Genomic DNA, 12,748 nt, shown 5'->3' with positions numbered 1-12,748 from the left:
GGTGCTAAGAAGAGAAAACAGCTATGGTCTCCACATGAAGTCCAGATCTTTTGGCCAGGATGTTGTCCAACTTGTGTTAGGCCTTCCCCGGAGGAATAGCAGCAAATGCTGTCTCCATGACACCCAGACATATCACGCACAGCTTTCCCCGCACCTATGATTTAACTGCTAATGTACACAATAGACAGTTACTCAGTTAGCCATCAACTCTGATAGGGATTGAGGGCTCAACTGGGTTCCAGGGAAGTAGTCCCATGAGTCATTCTTCAGGGACAGGCTGGGTCAATATTGACAGAAAGGCCTAAAGCCACATTTGGCATGTCTAAGGACCCCAGCCCTGCCCTGTTTGTGAGCACCTCGTGAGTCACATGTTCGTGGCGCTGCCAGCTCCTTGGCTCACCACCCAACAAAAAGGACCCCATACATGATACTAGGGACAGTCTCCTAAAGTCTCCTCCACCTCCAGCTGGAAAAGAGGCAGCTACAGAAAACTCAGCCATCCTGTGTCCCTGCTCAGCACCTCTCCCCTCCCCTCCCCCATATAACACACAAACACACAGTGAAAAGCTGGATTGACCTACATCAAGGCCCATCTAGTACTCCCCGTTTCACCACACCTAGACCAAAGTGTGGCTTCCAGGACCACTGCAGCCCTGCTTCTAGGGCCCCCCTTTCTCCTGGAGGTCACTTGATTGAGCCTCTGTTTAAAGGGGCTTTGCCTAGAAGGGGCATCTCTTCTACTACCCATAAAGATTCCTGGTGAGCTGGCAGACCTTGCCTGAATGGACTACTACTCCCAGAGACTAGCTGTGACTAAGACCCCCTGGACGGTGGGTTCCGCAGCAAGCCAGGACGCAACTGGAAATCAGTGGGAAGCCAGAACACATGAGTAGGCATAACAAAAATGAAATATTTATTGTATAATTACCCACCACTGGATTTGACTGAGCTAGGCCCCCAGAAGGCAGCTCCACCTTCCCATTTTATTTCAGAGCTTCATTGTAGATCAAAGCCAAGGCCCCCAGGAAGGCGACGTACTCCTGGAAGTTTACTTCCTGATCCTTGTTACGGTCCAGATCATCCATCAGCCTTGCAATTTCAGCATCCTGCAGCTTCTAAACCATTAAAAGGGGAAGTCCACGCTCAGTGGTGGCCAGCACCCCAGATTCCTTGCCCCTGCCTCTTCCCCGGAAGCCCTCTTTCACACAAGTAGCTCTGCTCATTGATGTGTCCAAAAGATGGGCCTTCAGCTTGGGTTTAACCTTGATTCCCTCTCCACAGCCCCTGCTCCTCCCTCAGGGGATAGGACAGCATCCCTCCACAGGAAGTAAGATCAGGAACTGTGATTAAATGCCACTCAGATAAGAGGTGGGAGGGGGAGTGGGGGTGGTACTCACAGAGCCAATGGTGAGCTCCTTCTGGATCAGCTCCTTCAGCTCCTTCTTGCTCAGCGTGTGCTTGTCACCCTCCTTGCCAGAGTACTTGTGGAAGATGGCCACGAGAAGGCCAATGGCCTGATCCAGGGGGCATGCCATGACTGACCACTGGTTTAGAAGCTGTTTGACAGAGGAGCTATTCAGCGTTGCGGATAGCAGAGAGTTCTCTCACCATTCCCTGAGTCGGGTGACTACCTGCCTGAAGCAGCCAGCCTCAAGCCAACACAGGTGGCAGCCAGGGCAACTGAGGTGAGGGATATAAGGATGGAAGGGGCTTTGGGGTCTGTGAGCACTGTCCTCCAAGGGCTTCCAAGAGAAGGGGATATGACTAAGCAAGGAAGAGAACGGAGACTGCCCCCGGACACTACCTGACAGGGCCACACAGTGGGACGACGATGACACACCCAGGGCACCTGCACCTCCTGCACCCCGGAAGAGCAGACTCAGGTTGCCATCCCATAGGGATGGATACCTTAGCCTCTGGGTTTGCCTGGTACAGCCCAGCTGATCATGACTCTCTCCCTGGCTCCCCGGGCTCCGAAAAGTTGGATCCCAATACATTTCCACCCACGGAGCCCGTGCCCAAGGCTGACTGGGGCAGGAAGTGGCTTAACCCCTTGCCCAGGAACGGATAGACCCTAAAGGGACCTCCCAGCGAGAGCTCACCGCACGGTCGACAGCGAAGCGCCAAAGAGGTGGTCGAGGGGATGGACTGTGTCGCAGTCTGGTTGGCCTTATAGTGGCCAGCATCCGTGAGGTCCGCCCAGGGAGTGCTGGCACGCCCCGACCCCACCCAGTGCCTGAGGCAAGGCAAACACACTTCCCAGCCCCCTCAATTTTCCACGCCCCTGTTGCCTGGACTATCCGGGATTAGGAGCGGGATAAGAGAGCCTAGCGGACCCTGACGGGCCCAGAGGAGACCAGTGCAAGCCGGAGACATCGAGTTTTCTCTAATTCCGTGTTTAGTTTGCTCTTCTGGCACGTGATTCGTAACTCTGTCTTGTGTGCCGAACTTTCTGCCAGCCAGAGAGCAGTGTGCTTAAAGTTAGCATCAGTGTGAGGGGGACTGGGAACTACACGGATGCTGTTGCCCTCTAGTGGCAAGGTCAACTCCAAGTGAGGGAGGAGAAGCAGTCAGTCTACCACATACTCTAAGATAGTGGTTCTCAACCTGTCTAATGCTGCGACCCTTCAAAACAGTTCTTCATGTTGTGGTGATCCCCCGACCATAAAATTATTTTCGTTTCTACTTCATAACTATAAGTTTGCTACTTTTATGAATCGCAATGTTTTTGAATTGTATCTGTGTTTTCAAATGGTCTTAGGCAATTCCTGTGAAAGGGGTCTCAACCCATAGGTTGAGAACCACTGGTCTAAATCTTGCTAATATAGCTAAATAGGTTGATTCCCAAGAGGTAGAGGTTGATCCCAGCCTATATGAGACCCTTGTCTCAAAGAGGAGGCGGGGGAGGAACACAGTCTAAAAGATTTTAAACAGCATCCCCCACCAATCATAAATTTCTAACAACATTACTCGCCTCCTCCCACTCGCTGCCAGGAATTTCATCCTTAGAGCAGTTTATGCTTTAATGCGCACACAGTGGAGCCAAGCCCAGCGAGCATTCTTAGTTACTCATCTCAAGTGAAAAGTTTTGAACATTTTCTCCTGAAAAAAATAAAAAAGTCTTGAGAAGAGGAAGTTGGTGGGGGATGGGGAGGGATTAGCGTCCTGAAGTCACTCTTCAGTGAGTAATGGGAAAGGTGCTTCCGGAAGGGTGAAAAGGAGAAGGGCTAAGACTCCTTCTTTACTAGGGCTCCTGGGGTGGTCTCCTGCAGGCTGTCCCCAAGTCAGATCCAGCCGGGCCATCACTGTGCTGATAGCCACAGCCCATCCCTCTGGCCTCCTGGTTCTCACAGCCTTCTTTTTTTTTTGGGGGGGGGGGGGGGGGGGGGGGGGGGGGGAGGGGTTGAGACAGGGTTTCTCTGTTTAGCCCTAGCTGTCCTGGAACTCACTCTGTAGACCAGGCTAGCCTCGAACTCAGAAATCTGCCTGCCTCTGCCTCCACTGCCCGGCTACTCACAGCCTTTTCTCTGTTGTTTTCACTGCATCTTTTCTGTCTGGGCAGCTTTGTTATTTTACAGGAGTGCAGAACAAAGCCAGTACACCTCCAACAATGTCCATGATAAAGGACAGCCAGTGAGGGAGTGGGGTGAGAGCCCAGCTCCTCTACCCACAGACCACCTGGTGTGGCTCAAGGCTGAGTGGTTCAAAATGTCTCCGTGTTCTCCCCTGCCTCAGCCAATAGACAAACCACCTTAAAACCAGCACATGAGATGGATACGGCTTTATTTCTCTGCTGGAAGAATCCATCTGGGGGAAAGAGAAGGGCAGGGGGCAATAGGAGGGACAGTTAAGGAGGCTGCAGAGGTCAGGACAAGGAGCTGCCAGTGAGGGTGGAGAGGATCCTGGTCACTTGTTGTCCTCTAGGAAGAAGTCGTTGTAGGCCATGCACAGTGTGGTCAGGAACACGGAGTACTCCTTGAAGTCAATCTCCTGGTCGCTGTTTTTGTCCAGGCTCTTCATCAAGTTGTCAATGCTGCTCTCCTTCATCTTCTGCAATGGCCCAACAATGGCCCAAGGGGAGGAGACTGCTCAGCAGCTCTGCCTCGACCCACGCCTTTAACCACAGGACCCGGCACCCAATAGGGGCCAATGACCTGCGTGCTGATTCCAAATGAATTATAGTAGGGAGGCTAGTCTAGCTTTTGCTCCTGGGACATTTTGTCATCCAAAGAAATAATAATCTACAATTCATACCAATACCTACTAAAAACAGCCTGAGGCCTGACCATGTGGCCCTGAGCATCATCCAAGTCCTAGACTAGCCTTGTAAGGCCAAGCTGGTAAAGGATCCAGACATTACTACTCTCTGTAAGATCAGTATACTGGAGCTAAGAAGCCAGCATGCCCCAAGACCTGACCTGGCACCAGATGTCCTCCCAGTTTGGTCCCCGAAGCCTGGCTCTACTAGGAAATTGAAGATAGAGCCTTAGGGTAAAACAGGAAAATGCAAACGTGCAGACCCTGCCTTCCCCCCATTGCAATCAGCTCTATAACTCCCTTAGATGCAGGATGTTGATACTCATGATGCTGGAAACTGCTTCTCTGTAACATGATCCTGGTCCTCAAACTGGGCTCCCTCCCCTGGGGCTCTGTCCCCCTTAATTAGCACCAGATGAGCAGGAGGTCCTCCCCTCTACCTTCATTAGCTCCAGGATAGCAAAGCAGTTTCTGGGATTGACTGTGTATGTGCCAGGCCAGGTGTGGTGGCACTCAGGAAGCAGAGGCAAGTGGATGTCTGTGAGCTGGAGGCTGGCCTGGTAAGGAACTACAGAGTGAGTTCCAGGACACCTAAGTCTACACAGAGAAATCCTGTCTCAAAAAGAAAAGGAAATGTATATGCTATGGTATGTGCTTTGAAGAGAGAGGCCACAGAGGCCTAGGAAAAGTGGCAGCTGCTTTGCCACTGCCCATGGACATACTCCAGGAACCTTATCTCCAGGGGGACACTGTGATTAGGACTTCGCTGTAAAAATAAATAGGAGGTTGGTGCAGAGGCCTAGAATTCAAGCTCAGTCCTAATGGACAAGGTCTCTGATGTTTCTGAGGCTCGGTTATTCTATCGCATAGACCTTCACATCAGCCCCTCACCATTTCTGTCATGGCCATCTCTAATCAGAATCAAAACTCTCTCCTTCTCACCCCATGTTCACAAATCAGCCTATTAGTCTATTTGTCAGCATCACTTAGGACCTTGGCTCTGCCAGGCACACAGCAGAACCAAGAAGGATCCCTACCCTCCAGTCATACACAACCAAACCTGGCACCTCACATCCCTCAAACCCTCAAGATCCCTAACACAGACTATACAATCCATCATCAAAGTCTCCTGTATCTGATTCCTTGGCCTTCTGTGGATTGAAGTCCACCCCCAGACTCGCCTCCTTCTTTCTAGCACAGAGGTCTAGAGACTTGGTAGCCAGGGATGCCCAGCTTTTCCCCAGTCTCTGGCCCTTCAGCAATCCTGGCACTTGCTTAAACTACAGTACCCTGAGAATAGGTGGGTATCTCCCGAAGGAGTGGAGGATATGGAAGAATGGTCACCTACCTCTGCAAGGCTCAGTTCTGTCTTGATCAACTCCTTCAGTTCTTTCCTACTCAGGGTCAGCTTGCTGCCCTCTCTCCCCGAATATTTATGGAAAGTGGTGACCATGGTGGTCAGTGCCTTCTCAAGAGGGGTCTCCATAACGATGTGTTCTCTGGAGTAGGAGAGAGGACAATCACAGCACTGGAGAAGCTAAGCTTGCTCCTCACCAGTCATGCACACGCAAAGACCCTCTTGCAAACCACCATTGACAGGAGTCCACAGTGAGACCAAATTCTACCAACAAGAAACAAATATATATGTATACGTGTGTATATGTATATATACACATATAGGCATGTATTATGTATTTGTGTGTGTGTGTGTGTGTGTGTGTGTGTGTGTGTTGTAATGAGAGCCATGGCAAACACTAGAACAGCTAAAATTGTGAGTAAGTCCAGCCCCCAAAGGAGGTGCAGCTTCCCCGATCAAGACATGCTGACAAAGAGGTCTAAAAGCGAAGAGAGTATAGGATAGCCTCTTCAAAAGATCTGGTAGAACAGATGAAGGGTCAAGATTTTTCTCTTCCCTACTCACTTCCAGTCACAGTTCCCACCTAGTCGCCCTCCTTTATCCTGAGTCACCTGAGATGGAGTGTCTTACTGTAAATGGAGTCAAGAAAGAAGTCCAAGGGTCAGAGGGGGCTGGGGCTGAAAACTGGGAGATAAGATCTCAGCAGGAAACAGGAGAGAGGTGACTGGACTTGCTCAGTAACCTCCAGTCTGGTGCCCAGAGAGCTGCACACAAAGCCTGGCAGGGGCAGGAATCAACATGGCCAGGATCTTATTAAGACCTAGTTCTAGAAGTTAGGTTTGATTGATGGCCTCAATTCTGTCAGTTTTAGCTACTCCACCAAAAGAGCAGACAACTGAAGTTTGCGGGACTCAAGACTTAAAACACATTTCCCCTTAAAGAGGAAGGAAGCAATGCCCACAAAACTGGAGGCTTCTGCAGATCCTGTAGAGAACCCCAGGCTGGGTGGGAGGGTGGTGAGAAACTGATGACTCCTGCCTCCAACCCTAGAAGTTCTTGGAATGGACAGGACCCATCCTTCATCTTCTATCATGTCAGCTTCTCACCTCACAGAGGCTTAGCCAGGACCACAGCTCGACGTAAGGAAGGAACTCTGAGCATCTCTCTCTCTCTCTCTCTCTCTCTCTCTCTCTCTCTCTCTCTCTCTCTCTCTCTCTCTCTTTCTCTTTCTCTCTCTGACTATTTCATAATGTATCTTAAGATAGCTGGCCTCAAACCCATGAGCATCCTGCCTCATCTTTCCTGCTGCCAGGGTTGGATCTCAGGGAATCCTTACAGTCACAATTCCAGGTACTCTGTCCTCTCCTCCCTGAGCATGCTCCCACTTGCAAGGCCAGGCCTTCCTTATGGGGGAGTCCATGTCTTGTCACACTCTTCTCACCCAGACTAGCCCAACAGAAATGAAGGAGGTCATCTGAAGGAGGGACTCACCAAGGAGGAAGTGAACCTGGAGAAGGAGGAAGTGAACTTGGAGAAGGAAGAAGTGAACCTGGAGAATCTATTCTGCAGCCACAGCCTCACCACCAGTGCCTTTATTCCCTTGTCCCCAATGCCCAGGAGATCAGGTTGGGTGGAGCCAATGAGAAGGGGTCAGGAATATGAGGGCTTCCAGACAAGGTTGGAGGGAACCCTCACTGGAAATTTTGACTTGCTGTTTACAAACAGAGCTAGATATGGCACATGAACTTACCCATGACACGTATTTTCAATAATAGAAACCACTTTTTCCTATGAAGCCTCACCATCTGGTGAAGTAATAGGCAGAGAAAGGGAAAGTCTCCAGAAAAGAAATGGTAAAAGGTGTGGACCAAACACAGGGTAACTCCCCAGATGGTAGGATAAACTCCACACTGAAACCCTCCATCTCTGAATCCATTCCAAAAGCAGAAAGGACCCCTCTCTGGGTGGGAATCAGTGAAGAAAGGTAATTTCTGCCAAGGACATGGGTAAAGTCACTAGCTAACATAAAGTAAAAGATGGAAAATAATTGTTGGAGACTCCTGGCTTGGAAGACTAAGAATCCAGGGTTGGGGAAGGTCAAAAGGAAGGTTTTGGACTGGAAAGGGGATTGAAAGTATGGACAGGGGAGGAGGCTCAGGTTTAAGGTACGGTCATTGGCACAGAGGTCAAGGCAAGTTGCCTGTATTCTGCAAACACTCACACTGAATCTACGAACAGAATTGGGTTAGGGGCATAGCATTTATCTTGGCTGAAGTCCCATGCTAGCCTGCCTGTTTCCTCTCCACTGCCCCCTTTGTCATCCCACTACAACTATTACACCGGCGATACATCTGGGACTTGTCACCAAGCAACAGGAGTTTCCGAAAGTAGAGAGTGATGCAGGAGGAGGCTCTAGGGAGCACACTCCCATGGAAGATGGGCAAATTGACTGAGAGTGCAAAAGAGAGGAGGAAGGCTTAGCCTGGACTTAAGTCTCTGTAGTCAAACTCCAAGGGAACATCTGAGTCACCTGCCCAACTCCTCCAAGGCTAGAGAGAAAAGCACAGATGATGAGAAGGGAAGCCTGAGGTCAAGAAGACCAAACCTGACAGACCTTTCCTTAAGCATCTCCATATCATGCAGGCAAGGGCTTGACCGTTCTCTTCAGGCCGTTCTCTTCAGTCCAGAAGTACTGGCCTTAAGCCTACCCTAAGGGGAATCAACATTATGCCTCATGTTCTAGGGGTGAGAGGATGAGAAAATGGGGATCTCAATTTTATTTATCAGATCCTATGGCCAAAATTATATCTCTAAAACTATGGTCACCTCCCCATCATCTCCTTCACTCCCACCCAGCTACTACCCCCTGCCTCATTTACTCTCCCTGAGGTCTCTTGACTTCCTCTAAGCAACATGATTCTTAGTAATAATAGAGACTATCACAGTAATAGTAGATAATATAGTAGTAGTAGTAATGGTAATCGCTTGTCCCACAGCCTTTTGAGGGCAGAGACAGTATGTTAAGAGAATGACTATTCCAGTCATCCATGGCAGAATATTCCATAATAATGAGGATCAGAAGTTCAAGGTTAGCTTTGGCTACAGACGTGAGACCTCTCCAGAGAGAGAGAGACAGAGACAGAGAGATACAGAGAGAGACAGAGAAAGACAGAGAGACAGAAAGAGACAGAGAGATAAAGAGAGAGAGAGAGATTGTTATGCTACTACAAATGACCTTCCTCTATATTATTTTCTTCACCCAACCCTTCATGGACAGAAAAGGATTAATCCAGTGTTTGAAGCCAATGAGCTGGAATGAGTAGCAGGGCAGGACTATAAATGTATAAATGTCAGGGTTGAGTGCCAGTCCACCTCCCCATTCTTCTCTGGCTTCAAGACTCTTTCCTCATGACTCAGGCAGGCCTGTTGTCTTCTCTCCAGACCCCAACCAGCAGCAGATGTGACCTTCAATCCCATCCCAACTTCAATTTGAGCCCAGAGGCAGTGCTGGAGAGAGGAGGGAGAACCATGAGCTGGCTAACGTCCCACATCTGGAGCCTTTCAAGCCAAGCCTCTGGTGGTTTCTGCCCTTAGTGTTCCCAGAGTTTGCTTTGTTGCATGTACAAGAGCACGTGAACACACACACAAACACACACACACATGTGCACACATGCACAAGCACACACACAAATACATGCTTGCAATGCACTCAAAATAAGCCACCCACCCCTCCCCAACCTTTTCTAGTTTGGCCCCCACAAAGCTCCAATTCATCTTCCATCAGTCTCTACCCACAATCTCCAGTCTCTCAGGCAACAGCTCATAGTTTCAAAACCCTTTATTGAACTTGCTCAACAATGTGCACATGTATGAAGAAGCCAGAGTAAGGCGCTAGGCTCGCAGCCAACAGGGAAGATTCCCCCACTGGCAAACCACACCCCAACACTTCGTCTGAGGAGTCTTCACTTCTTCCGGGGCTCCTTATCTGGGCAGCCCTCAAAGAATTCATTGCACATCATGGCAATGCAGGACAGGAAGACACAGTACTCCTGGAAGTCAACTTCATTGTCCCTGTTGCTGTCCAAGTTGCTCATCACCCTCTGGAATGCAGCTTCATCTGTCCTTTTCTGGAGGTAGAAGGGACAGAGTCAAAAAAACAACTCAAACCAGGTATTTGCCTCCAGCCAGGAGCTCAGGAAGGTTTCCAGGCACTCCTTGCTAGCCTCGGGGCTAAACCTTGGGATGAACACAGGGGATAGCTGGGGAAAGATTTGACCACATCTTCCCCGTGCTTATTCTAATTATCTTAATAGGTAACTGTCATAATAGTGGTGCATTAATTAATATAAGGTGTTACTGAGGGGAGGATCTGCAGGCATTTGTGTGCCCCCATGATCATGTCTTCACAAATAGAAACTCAATTTCTATTGCCTATCACCGGAAAGACAGTCCTGATCTAGGCTGTGGTTTCAGACCCTGACTGCCTAATGCGGTTGTTTTGGTTTTCCTCTGCCTCTTCAGTTATCGGCATCCTACTAAGCCTGTCTCAGCTGGGGGCTAGTATGAAGTAGATGGTTCATTGTGGTTCTGTACCAAGCACCTGGAGCAGGGATATATGCCAGCTGTAGCTGGGTACTGCGTCAAGGCTAGTGCCTACCAGCCCCCGCCTCCTCCTGGGGATGCATCGCACATGCAATACACAGGCAGGACCCACTCACCCCCAGGAAGCTAGGCAGCTCCCTGGTCAGTAGCTCCTTGAGCTCTGTCTTGTTCAGCTTGAACTTGTCACCCTCTTTGCCTGAGTATTTGTGGAAGGTGGACACAATCACATCCAGGGCCTCCTCCAAGGGTCTCGCCATGGTAACCGTTGAGATCTAAGGGCAGGAGACACAAAAGTAGCCTTCTCCAAGCCACACCAACAGTGTGTTGAGAACTGGATATGTTTCGCTGAGTATCACCCAAGTCACACTCATTCTGCCCCCATTTTAAGTGCTCTATCCCAGGCGACTCTCTAAGAGCACTTCAAGAGATGAATCTCACTCCCAGGGAGATCAGAGGAATGGGACCCCCTGATGGCAGGAAGGGTGCATGTGCTCTGGGCTCTGAAACCCGAAAAGCCTATCATTCAAATTCTGGAGATCCATGCCAGCAGCCTTCTGTGCCTCTCAGGCCTGGCCTCCACAACAGCAGTTTTCCATCCCTCACTCAGCTTACTCACTCCCACAACTCAACCACAAGCACCAGGCTCTGACCCATTCTTCTCCCTCCCAGCACTGGGTGCGGCTGCTGGCTGGCTGCCCAGGGGCCGACAGAAAAAAAAACGGGGGAAAAAAAAGCGGAAAAAACCCAGCTGCCTAGTAGGAGTAAGATGAAGTGGCAGAGGTAGGGGTGCAATGGGAAGGGGTGGGGAAGCCAGGTTCTCTTGGCCTAGGTACTAGATGGTCATAGGACTATTAAACACAAAATACACTACAAACACAAATGCCTACAGGTGGGTGCTGGAGAGACAGCTCAGCGGGTGGAGGTGCTTACCACCCAGCTCAACGGCCTGAGGGGGATCCCCACAGCCCACATGCTAGAAGGAACAGATTGACTCCCACAAGTTGTCCTTTGACTCCTACAAGTGCACCTTGGCATTGGCTCCAGCCCAACCCATACAACTCGTACATACAAATAAAAACTGTAATTTAAACATTGTAAAACAAAAACGGCCTACGGATGCCTTCACTTTGCTTCCTGTATCCGAGTGTGTCCACACACTGGCTTGTATGATCCAGCAACACAAATCAGCATGTCTATCCATGACAGTGGCTCCCAAGCACCAGCATACACCATAGCAACATACAAGCCAGCCTCAGCATCTCAGAATGACCTGGAGCTCAGATGTAGCCATTTATACACTTCTTTTTTTTTCTTTTCTTTCTTTCTTTCTTTCTTTTTTTTTTTTTTTTTGTTCTCATCCTTGTGAAACACACACACACACACATATGAGAACCTCCACATCAGAATCTCTCATCTAGATCTATTAAAGACATCTGTCCTCCCTGCAGCCCCCTTTGTCCTGCCCTAGGCTCAGCCTCTAATCCTGCTAACTGTGCTAACAGGCCAACACAACTCACCAGACCAAGAGAGAGGAAGTGCTGAACAGAGAGGTTTGGGGAGAGCCCAACAATCTGACCTATTTATACCCTGCCAGGCCCTGCCCATGCAGGGGATGGGGGAGCATGGATACTGCGCTCTTGCTGTTGGTTGATGTAGTAAGTGTCACAGTACCCTCCACCAGCCAGCCTGGAAACCAGGCTTCTTGCTCCCCAGCAGGCACAATCGAGTAGTGAGTGAGCTCCAGGGAGCACGGCAGAGACTTGGATGGGGTGGACACCACCAAGTAGCCACAGCTCAGCCAGAGTTTTAGGAAGCTTTGAGAATGGGCAACCTGGACACGAGGTGTGGGCCACAGGAAAGGAGATAGAGGTGTTATGGGCAAGAGATAAGAAACTGCCCTGGAAATATGTGGCCCAGGAACTAAGGAAGGTGACCCCAGCCAGTGAGACAATGTCAGCCCTTCTCTCCAGCCTAAACAGTTTGTCACAATCAGTAAGACCAAGGGTGGAGGCTAGCAAATCAGAAGGGACCTTGGCACCACCCCAGATATTAAGTGGGAGCTATACCTAGGAGGTCATGATGGAGTTAGGGTGGCAGTGTGGCCTGAAGGTTTACGAATGGATGGAAGCTCAAGTAAGGGCATTGGGAACGACAGGAGCATTCGGAGTTGAATGCTCAGCTTGGAGAAGAGAGTTAAAGAGGAAACAGGTAAAAATGGGGAGTCAGAATTAATCTCTCTAAGGATAGGGTACAAACGCAGGGGTTGAGTGAAGGTTAGATGGGGATTTGGTTCTGGGCTCCCACAACCACACCCTCCTTGTAGCATCTGGTCACAAGTACTGAGTACCTCCCAAGGAGTCCTTTGTCCTCCTAGAGAGTCCAAGATAAGGACTTCTAACTCAAGACAGGGGACAGAGAGATAGAGACAGAGACCCTCCAGTCTCGCCTGATGGGACCTTGTGTTGCCCCCACCCTCCTGAAATGTGTGCATTTCTTCAGGGTCTGACACTGCATTGGGGGCCCATGCCTTCA

At 49.9% G+C, this 12,748-nt stretch overlaps 3 protein-coding genes across 3 annotated transcripts; all 3 read right to left on the bottom strand.

Annotated features, from left to right (window-relative positions):
• Window positions 1-890: 890 nt before the first annotated feature.
• LOC116094126 (protein S100-A6) lies at window positions 891-2,429 on the bottom strand. Its single transcript, XM_031376068.1, has 3 exons — window positions 2,103-2,429; window positions 1,398-1,556; window positions 891-1,115 (listed from the first exon to the last, which is right to left on the bottom strand). The coding sequence occupies exons 1-3, from the start codon at window positions 2,184-2,186 to the stop codon at window positions 984-986; spliced, it is 375 nt and encodes a 124-aa protein (XP_031231928.1). The 5' UTR covers window positions 2,187-2,429; the 3' UTR covers window positions 891-983.
• Window positions 2,430-3,770: 1,341 nt separating this feature from the next.
• On the bottom strand, window positions 3,771-7,116 carry S100a5 (S100 calcium binding protein A5). Its single transcript, XM_031376067.1, has 3 exons — window positions 7,106-7,116; window positions 5,606-5,756; window positions 3,771-4,050 (listed from the first exon to the last, which is right to left on the bottom strand). Exons 2-3 carry the CDS (start codon window positions 5,741-5,743, stop codon window positions 3,907-3,909), a joined length of 282 nt encoding a protein of 93 aa, XP_031231927.1. The 5' UTR covers window positions 5,744-5,756; window positions 7,106-7,116; the 3' UTR covers window positions 3,771-3,906.
• Window positions 7,117-9,434: 2,318 nt separating this feature from the next.
• LOC116094124 (protein S100-A4) lies at window positions 9,435-11,775 on the bottom strand. The gene is made up of 3 exons (XM_031376066.1): window positions 11,734-11,775; window positions 10,333-10,488; window positions 9,435-9,741 (listed from the first exon to the last, which is right to left on the bottom strand). The coding sequence occupies exons 2-3, from the start codon at window positions 10,471-10,473 to the stop codon at window positions 9,577-9,579; spliced, it is 306 nt and encodes a 101-aa protein (XP_031231926.1). The 5' UTR covers window positions 10,474-10,488; window positions 11,734-11,775; the 3' UTR covers window positions 9,435-9,576.
• Window positions 11,776-12,748: the final 973 nt, after the last annotated feature.

Source organism: Mastomys coucha, unplaced genomic scaffold (assembly GCF_008632895.1).
Source record: "Mastomys coucha isolate ucsf_1 unplaced genomic scaffold, UCSF_Mcou_1 pScaffold16, whole genome shotgun sequence".
Taxonomy (NCBI): domain Eukaryota; kingdom Metazoa; phylum Chordata; class Mammalia; order Rodentia; family Muridae; genus Mastomys; species Mastomys coucha.
The sequence above is the reverse complement of the archived record's forward strand: the minus strand, read 5'-3'. Positions and strand labels throughout refer to the sequence as shown.

Bases quoted from the DNA above. Each gene is read 5' to 3' on its own strand.
- S100a5 (XM_031376067.1), bottom strand. From the start codon at position 5,743: ATGGAGACCCCTCTTGAGAAGGCACTGACCACCATGGTCACCACTTTC. The intron at 4,051-5,605 runs GTAGGTGACCAT...GGGCCATTGCAG, and splicing joins CAGAACTGAGCCTTGCAGAG to AAGATGAAGGAGAGCAGCAT.
- LOC116094126 (XM_031376068.1), bottom strand. From the start codon at position 2,186: ATGCTGGCCACTATAAGGCCAACCAGACTGCGACACAGTCCATCCCCT. The intron at 1,557-2,102 runs GTGAGCTCTCGC...TCTGTCAAACAG, and splicing joins GCTTCGCTGTCGACCGTGCG to CTTCTAAACCAGTGGTCAGT. The intron at 1,116-1,397 runs GTGAGTACCACC...TTAATGGTTTAG, and splicing joins AGGAGCTCACCATTGGCTCT to AAGCTGCAGGATGCTGAAAT.
- LOC116094124 (XM_031376066.1), bottom strand. From the start codon at position 10,473: ATGGCGAGACCCTTGGAGGAGGCCCTGGATGTGATTGTGTCCACCTTC. The intron at 9,742-10,332 runs GTGAGTGGGTCC...TTCTACCTCCAG, and splicing joins AGCTGCCTAGCTTCCTGGGG to AAAAGGACAGATGAAGCTGC.